The sequence below is a fragment of the Mus pahari genome, chromosome 6 (assembly GCF_900095145.1).
Source record: "Mus pahari chromosome 6, PAHARI_EIJ_v1.1, whole genome shotgun sequence".
Lineage (NCBI taxonomy): Eukaryota > Metazoa > Chordata > Mammalia > Rodentia > Muridae > Mus > Mus pahari.
Window position 1 is genome coordinate 99,042,514 of NC_034595.1, and position 8,638 is coordinate 99,051,151.

The following is an 8,638-nucleotide window of genomic DNA, read 5'->3' on the forward strand; positions in this document are numbered from 1 at the left end:
ACTGTCCTGGAACTCACTCTGTAGACCAAGCCCGGCCTCGAACTCTGATATTCACCTGCCTCTGCCTAGGATTAACCACCCACCAGGCAGGTTTTTAATATTCTGGGTTGTTGGTTTTTACATTTATCTGTTTGTGGTGTGTGTGTGTGTGTGTGTGTAAAACCTCATACCATGACCAGAGTGTGGAGGTCAGAGGACAACTTTCATGAGTTGGTCCAAGGTTAAACACAGATTGTCACACTCAGTAGTAGACTCCCTTCAGGTGCGGCTGAGCCGTTTCTCTGGGCCCCGGCTCATGTTTTATACTGTGCTGCATACAGCCTAAACAAACCTAAGGGTTTTGTGAGAGGCTGTGTCACAACTACTGCCCTCTAGTGGTACACGCTGCTCCTCACTCTGCTCACACTGGGCTCAGGATGCTGATTGTATGGGATGGTGTTCCACAGAGCAGATGGACCACAGTGACCCCGCCCAGAAGGAGGGGTTCACTTTTCATAGATGCTGTCACTCAGCCTCTCTGCCTGTCCACAGGGGTGCAGACAGTCCTGTCAGGACAGTCACCTCAGCCTGTGGTTTCCCATAAGTCTTCAAGTATCTGTCCCCAGAGATCTGGCAATGAGTAAGAGTGGGGGCCCCCAGCACCTCAGGAGGCAGTCGACTGTGGTCAGAACACAGGGGCTAGAGGGAGCCACCCATGCTCAGTATCAGAGGCAGTGATAGTCACTTAGACTCAGAGGACAGATGTCTGTCCACATGGCACACTGACTGGCCACAGTCAGGCTCCCTCCCACAGGCCCACAGGGAACCCTTCCTTCCACCAGGCTCTGACTCAAAGGCGAAATCATACCAAGATGGCAGGGCGGGTCCATGCTTGGAGCTCAATTGTGGCTCAAACACAGCACAGCCACAGAACCCGGAATTTTTAATGCCAGCGCTCTGAGAGGGGCCTCTGCAGAACTACTGCATCCAGGCCTGGGGTTCTCAAGCACCAAGTCACGAGGCAGTGACAGGCACTGGAACTTTGTGCCTATGCAGAACAGGCTGAGCGGGAGCACAAGCTCACAGAGCTTCTAGGGAGGGTGATCACCGTGGGGCAGCCTGAGAGGCAGTGATCATTGACCCGTAAGGCCTGGCTGGCCCTGAGCCCTCGGCACAGCTGAGTAGGAGTGTGCTATAGTTATGGGGTAGGAGGGAGGAAACCAACCACAGCTCTAGCCCAGGGTTAACAGGTGTCTTGAGGGGAGGGGCAGCCTGGAGAATTAGGACTGGGCTCTTCTCCGATGGGAAGCTAGAGGCTCTTGACCTCCAAGGGCACATGACTCAGGCCACCTCTGTGGTAGGGAATGGAGGATGCCCCATTGTAGGTCCAGGTAAAGAAGGTGACAAGAATCCTGCTGGGGACCAGGATGGCCGGGGACAGCTTCAGTACTCCCGGGGGGCAGCTTGGCCCTTGTTCTCCAGGCTTGCAAAGGGGTCGGCAGCAGCGTCTGATGATGAGTCAATTGTCTGGTAGGCACTATGCTCCTGAGAGGGTCCGAAGAAATCTAGAGGACAGGGACATGTGCATAGAGAAAATGAGACCCTGGGGCCTTTTGCTAAGTACAGATGGATTCACCATCTGCCGTGGCTAGATCTCAGCACCACAATGCCAAGGACAACGGGCAGTAGCAGAAGCCCAGACACCACGCCTTTAGCAGGCAGCATCCACTCAATCCTAGCATCTGCATGGGTGGATCTGCAGATGAGAGACATCTGAGGGTCAGAGAGACAGGCTGATTTGATATCATATGGCTTGAAGCAGAGGACAATGGGTTCCAGCCTAGACAGCAGGTCCTATGGTCAGTGGCTCCTGGCTGCTGTGCCAAATCTGCCCCAGCAGCACTGATGAGGGATCTGATGAGGGGTGGTGATGGGGATGGCTAGTCCTCAGCCCACACACTTTTCTCCTGCTCTCCTAAGTCACTATTTCTGGAAGCCGAAGAGCCTGGCACAGCTGCTGCACCCAGAAGGCTGGGCTGAAGGTACAGGGCAGAACAGAGGGCACCCGTGTCTCCCACATTTCTCCCTCTGTACATTTGTCCTGGGGCCATGAACAAGTCCCAAGGGCAGTGGACCTCCTTCCTTCTCCCATCTGATCCCTTCACAGCTAGGCAGGATTAGGTTAGCACGGAGATAAACCAGAGTGGGCAGCCATAGGCCACTCTTGTACTGGCTCAGTACTGGCTACCCGGGGACCACACCCAGCTCCCATAGAATGGAGTCAGAGAGGGCAGGAAAGTGGCTTGGACCAGCACCAGAGAGGACAGTGTGGGCTGGGCTGGAGGTTAGAAGGCTGGCACACAGGGTTCCCCACACGGCAGGAAAGCACACCTCCAGAGCCAGGGCTGGCTGGAAACAGAAGGAAGATGTCCCTGCAGCAGAGGATCCCAGCCACTTCTGTGAGCTGAACACCTCCACGGCTCCCCTTGTGTTCTGGGCCAAGGGAGGGCCACCAGGGGGAGGCGGGGTAGAGCGGGACTTACCCGGGCGGAGGGGGAGCTCGCCCCCTCGTTCTCGGTGCATGTGGTAGACGAGGCAGCAAGAGAAGGGCTTCAGCAACAAGCTGAGGATGGCCATGCCGGCACCGAAGCGGCCAGTGTCCCCAGTGGCAACACTTGAGTAGACGATGCTAATGTAGATGATGTCCAGGAAGATGGTGGCAACTAAGCCACCAAGAAACTGCAAGGAACACCATCACAGTATCATGGCCACTGACACCCCACCAGACCCCAAGCTTCACACACACACACACACACACACACACGTCTGGTGACTGGCATCCTGTGATTGGCACCTTTGTGGCCTAGGAGCACGACACACAAGACTGGCTCTAGCCTGTTGCCCCAGAATTCCCCACCCCCATCTCCTGCCATTGAGGTCATAAGGGGCCTATCTCCAGAATTTCTGAGAGGGACAGTCCCTTGGAGTCCATATAATCTGTTGACACTGCAAGCAGACAAGGAAACCCCTTTGTAATTCTCCTAAGGAGCTGTGGGAGTTCTGTGACCTCCCTCCATGTCTGGCTTGGAGGCAGACAACAGCAGAGGTGGGTTGCTGTGTGGCGGGCCTGGCTAGGCTTGCCATGTGCAGAACAGCAAAGGGTGGGGTACGAGGGAGAGAGAAGACGGGGGTGGGGGGGTGGGGGGGAGGGGAGGGCAGAGGAGGGGCGCATGGATGGAGCCAGTTTCCCCACCTCAACTCACCATGCCTATGGCATCTATAGAGTCCCGCTGGGCCACAGCCCACACACCCAAGGCCAGGATAGTGAAGTTGCCCCAAGCATAGGAGCCTGAGAACACCAAGCAGCCCCTGCATAGAGAGACACACACTATTAATCAGCTAGTCACCGCCTTGAGCTGCCCATGCACAGTTCCTTCCCCCTGCTCCAGGGTCTTAACCTCCTCTGAGAATAGTCACTCCTGCACCCTGAAGGCAGTTATTGAAATAGCAGGCAGTGTGAATCAGATCATGTGACCCCTCCACACCAACCTTTCCAACGGTTTGGAATAAGATACCTTTTTTGCTGTGGTCTACGGGGTTCCCATGAGAGCCCCACCCGTACCTCCCGGCTGCTACACCCTTGAGGCTTCGTTTTCCTGAACACACAGCCCTTTCTTGCCATCTTGGAGTTTAAACGTTCCCTGAGAGATCCGCTCTCATGCAGGCCTGCCCAAGCCCCTCCCTGCTCGAGCTTTCAGAGTATCTCTGACACTGCCTACTAGTTTGCTTGCAGAGCCAGCCGGCTTATCACAGTTAACACGGGGCACTTCCTGGGACCTGGCTGTTCTAAATTCACCCGTTCACAGCTGTTCTTTGGAGGGAGGTGTTCTTAATGAGTCTTATTTTACAGACTCAAAGTCACAGACTTACTAGGTGACTAACCAGGCCACACAGTCGCACAACGAATGAACATGAGGACTGACCGATCCTAGGTAAGGATGAGAAGGTTTTATTGTAGAGATGAGGGAGAGACAGCAGAGGTATCTGCAAGGGTCCAGACTGAGCACGGCCAGCAAGATGAATAAGGCCATGAGAGGTGTGGGGGGAAAACATCCGAGGAAGAGAAAGAAAGAGGTTAAGAGGAGAGGGGCAGAGAGGCAGAGTGGTCCAGGAGAGGAGCCAAGGGCAGAACCAAGAGAGCACGTAGCCAAAACGGAATCTGAAGCTGAGGGAAGGGAAGCCCAGATCCTGGGCTGGAGAGGTTTAGGGTAGGGGGGCGGTGTGAGAAGGGCGGAGCCCGGGGTACTGAGTGATGCTGGGGGAACTGGGCGGGGCCACAGGTACTGAGTGATGCTGGGGGAACTGGGCGGGGCCATGGGTACTGAGTGATGCTGGGGGAAATGGGCGGGGCCACAGGTACTGAGTGATTCTGGGAGAACTGCTAAATGTGATGGACTGAAACAGTGCAGAATGGGACCTGGCCAGGCTGACAGGACCGGACCGGGGAGCACGCACACACTGACCCCAGGTGACACAACACACAGCCAGGAGACATGAGGATACAGCCAGACACCCAGAGTCACTTACCAGGTTGTCAACAGCCAGTGAACCAGGAGAATAACCTGTAGTGCAAAAGCAGGGGTTGGATAAGTCTGTAAGTGCCAAGACAGCACTCAGGAGGAAGAGGCAGTGGGCTTCTCTGAGGCTGGGGTCAGCCTGGTCTATAAAGAGAGTTCTAGGACAGCCAGGGCTGTTACACAGAGAAACCCTGTCTCAAACAACAACGGACAAACAAAACAACAAAAGAAAAAAAAGAGACTAAGCCTCTCACGCCTCAGTTTCCCATCTTTGTAATGAGAACATACTCAGCCCTTAGTGATAAGACTTCCAAGAAAGCTGTAGGGACGCCGGGCGTGGTGGCGCATGCCTTTAATCCCAGCACTCCGGAGGCAGAGGCAGGCGGATTTCTGGTCTACACCAGCCTGGTCTACAAAGTGAGTTCCAGGACAGCCAGGGCTACACAGAGAAACCCTGTCTCAAAAAAACAGAAGAAGGAGGAGGAGGAGGTGGCTGCAGGGAGAAATGAGCCAAGTGGCCCAGCCCTTCCTGGAAATGCACAGCGGCAGGGACCAGTGGCTTCTCGAAGAGAAACTGGGAAGGGCCAGGCGGAAGGAGCGGAGCCAGAGCAGGGGGATGGGGAGAGGTGGGGTACGGAGCGGGGCGACTCTGTTTCCCAAACAAGGTCAACAGGCCAGGGCAGCAGGGGTCACTGGTGCTGGACAGGAAATGCACCACCTCTCTGTGGCGGAGATGGTGTGTATCACACAGGGAGCATCTATCCCAAGGGGACCTTGGCTTCAGGGGAAGCAGGAGCTTGCCAGTGCTTGTCACCTGGGGGGCAGCGGATCCTCACTCTGCAGTCATTCCATTCACTGGACCTTGTGCCTCCAGGGCCAACTGGAGCAGAACTCACTAGAGCCTCAGCACACCAGGTCCAATCAGAAAGCCAAACACCAGCTCAGCTGCTCAGCTGCTCAACCACCCCTGTTCTGAGCTCTTTCTGTCTGGCTTTGTTTCGGGGGCTTGCAAAGGTAGGCCTGTTTTCTGATATGAGGGTGGTTGTCTTGTTTATTTGTTTTTTCTCCTTTTTTGGCCTTTTGAGACAAGGTTTCTCTGTGCAGCCCTGGCTGTCCTGGAACTCACTCTGTAGAACAGGCTGGCCTCCAATTCAGAAATCCGCCTGCCTCTGCCCAGCTGGTCTGGGTTTTTAATCCCTTCATCACCCTCGAAAGCACAGCTTGTTTCCCACCTCTTGTTACAGTGAACAAACTGATGTGCACAGAGGTCAACAAGCAATCTCCTCAGTGTCACACAGATAACTCTGTCAGAGCCTGGCCTTAAAACCTCACCCCGAAGCCTGAGTCTGCGTTCTCTCCACTCTCAGGATCTTCAAGGTCAAAGACAGGGCAGAGGGGAGTGAAGTTTAACTTAGAAAGGGTGGGTCAGCAGAAGTCTAAGGGCCAAGAGGATTAATTAATTTTTGTTTGGGGCTATGGACTGCGGTTCAGTGGTAGAAAACTTGCCTGGCATGCAGTACCCTACCATGAAACAAAACAAGTCTTTGTTTACCACTCCCAAAGGAGGAGGGGTTGGGGATATCCCTGTGTGTCCTGTGCGAACACTTGGTGGCTTATTAGACAGGCAGTAGGAAGCCCCCAGGACAGCTAAATTCAAAGGCTACCCAGGAGTGGCAGGTCGTCTGGCAGACTCTGGAGTCAAACCATGGAACAGATCTTAGCTCCACATATAAACTTAGGCAAGTCTCCATATGTACAAGGCCACCTGCTCTTCAGCGCCCCAGGGACTCCCTCCGTGGCTCTGGAGGACACTGTGGTAGAAGTCTGTCAAACTCAACACAGAAGGCCTCATTGCTGCCTCCCCTCCCCGACTGCTCCTCCCAGGGCTTCACAAGTCTAGTCCAACCTGAGCTGCTCCAGCTTAGCTCCTGCTTAGGACAAGTGTGCGAGAAGCTCAGTTAGGGACCCGACTTCTTTCACAGAGCCTGGGCCAAGTGCTGAGAAGAGCAGGGTGTCTTTTAAAAGACAGAGGGTGGACGGAAAGGGGCAGCCATGGTGTCCCAGCTGCCTTCCCTAGGGATACCAGATCTTGCAGACAAAACAACAGAACACCCAGCCTCATTCTGAATTTCAGATTGTGAATGATTCAGTGTGCCCCCAATACTGAGACACACGGTAAGGCTTTGTCATTGATGCGAAGCCCAAAAGTGACTGGGTGTCCTTCCTGCACAACCCCTAGCACTCACTTGCTTCTGCCTGGCCCCTGCTAAGACCCATGGAGCTTGTGGGTCAGATCAAGGGAGGGCCTAGTGTTTGCATGCTGGGCCGGAAAGCCTGCTATCTTACATTTGTGATGGATACACTGTACCTATCAGGTTCTTAAAGCTCATGTAGGTCATCAAAACCAAAGTTAGCCCAAAGCAACCAATACCAGGAAATGCAAACCACCGGAGCTGGGTCTTCCGGGGTTCGAATCCTGACTGTACCACTTATTTCTTGGGAGATTCTGACAATTTCCTTGTATGATCTAAGCTGAAGTTTGCACCCCAATAAAAGAACACAGTTTCTCTGGCTAGGTATGGTGGCGCACACCTTTAATCCCAGCACTCAGGAGGCAAAAGCAAGCAGATCTCTTGTCAGTTCAAAGACAGCCTGATTTCTATAGTGAGTTCCAGGCCAGCCAGAGCTAGATAGCAAGACCCCCACTCTAAACAAAAAAACGACAGAGTACAGCTTCAGCTTTCTCAGCGGAGGACTGAGACTAATAAAAAAAGCAACACAGGTTGGGGATACGGCTCAGTTGGTAGAGTGTTTCCTTATCCTGCAGGAAGCCCTGGGTTTCATCAACTACTGTGCAATCCTGGCACTGGAGACATGGAGGCAGGAGGATAAGAAAAAAAAAAAAAAGAAGTTTGAGGCAATCCTCAGGTATACAGCAAGTTCAAGGCTACACAGTAAGTTAGTACACGAGACCCTAACTCAAATGAATAAAACCTATCAGCCCGTAAACACCACATTTTTCTCACCTGTTCCTATTTTTTTTATTATTTGTTAGTGTGTGGTAGTGGGATGGAACCCCAGGCCTGGGTGGGCTACTCAAAACGTTCTACCACTGAGACTTGTGCTGTCCTCGTAATTATTCGAGCAGAATAAGGCAGGGCCTGAGGCCCCCAGGCTGCCTCTGAGTCCTGCAGTAGCCTGTAAATCTGTCCCTAGATAATGGATCCGCTCAAGCCCATTCCTTCGCTCCAATCCCCCTCCAGCTGCTAGCCAGCAGCTTAGGAATGGGAAACCGGCCAAAGCAAGTCACAGCCCAGCCCATGTGTTCCAAAGCCACCTCTCTCTTCAGTCCCTTTCCTCTCAGACACCAAAGGGTGCTAAATGGCTTAACACCTGGGAGTCTCAGGATTTCACGGAACTGACACCAAAGGCCCAAGATGGCCGGTTTACTTCCAGGTCCACACCGCTCTGGCCGAAGCTAAGTGGCCAGCACTTCTGTTGCAAACGAGGAGGGCTGAGAGAGAAAAAGAACTTAGGAAATGAAAACATCCTAAGCCGTCCCGCTGCCCGGAGCTCAAAATAGGCTCTGGGGTTTCTGCTTTTAGGAAACCTCTAAAGTTCCTGCTTCTTAATTATGAAATAAGGACGCTGCATGCGGAAATTAGGGAGAAGCAGTTGTTTGGGGACAGCGGATTTCTCCTAACTTGAGCCAGCACTCAGTCAGACCCACCCGGACTGCACTGACCTCTCAGGAGGAGAGATGTCCCTGTCCTGCTGTGGGGGACACCAGGAGCGCAGGCCCGGGCGGTCCGGGACCCGTGCCAGCATGGGTCTGTCCGGGAGGGGCGGCCCTGTCCGTCTCTGTCCCCAGGTGTCCCTCTCCGTGTCCGCCGCCTCCTCCCCGGGGCTCTGCACCTTCCCTTCTGATCCGACTCCGTTCCCCAGGTTCCTGGACCCCCGCCCGCCCCGGCCGCGCGGCCACCTTCAAGTTCACGGCAGGCAGCTCCATCCCGACCCGGCGGAGGGCACCTGAGCGACGGCCGCGGGGACTCCTGGGCTCCGAACTCGGGAACAAACTTCCT

The 8,638-nt window shown here is 54.2% G+C and overlaps 1 protein-coding gene across 2 annotated transcripts; it reads right to left on the reverse strand.

The window, feature by feature from the left end:
* Positions 1-8,638, reverse strand: Agtrap (angiotensin II receptor associated protein). Of its 2 annotated transcripts, none has more exons than XM_029540471.1 (5): positions 8,302-8,521; positions 4,567-4,601; positions 3,243-3,348; positions 2,523-2,718; positions 1-1,544 (listed from the first exon to the last, which is right to left on the reverse strand). In XM_029540471.1, the coding sequence occupies exons 3-5, from the start codon at positions 3,243-3,245 to the stop codon at positions 1,423-1,425; spliced, it is 321 nt and encodes a 106-aa protein (XP_029396331.1). In that variant the 5' UTR covers positions 3,246-3,348; positions 4,567-4,601; positions 8,302-8,521; the 3' UTR covers positions 1-1,422. The 2 variants fall into 2 exon arrangements, with proteins under 2 accessions (XP_029396331.1, XP_021056502.1); XM_021200843.2 differs by lacking the exon at positions 8,302-8,521 and adding an exon at positions 8,539-8,638 and having other exon boundaries at positions 1,220-1,544.

Bases quoted from the DNA above. Each gene is read 5' to 3' on its own strand.
- Agtrap (XM_021200843.2), bottom strand. From the start codon at position 8,565: ATGGAGCTGCCTGCCGTGAACTTGAAG. The intron at 4,602-8,538 runs GTGGCCGCGCGG...TTTGCACTACAG, and splicing joins TGCCTGCCGTGAACTTGAAG to GTTATTCTCCTGGTTCACTG. The intron at 2,719-3,242 runs GTGAGTTGAGGT...TGTTCCTTGCAG, and splicing joins CTATAGATGCCATAGGCATG to TTTCTTGGTGGCTTAGTTGC.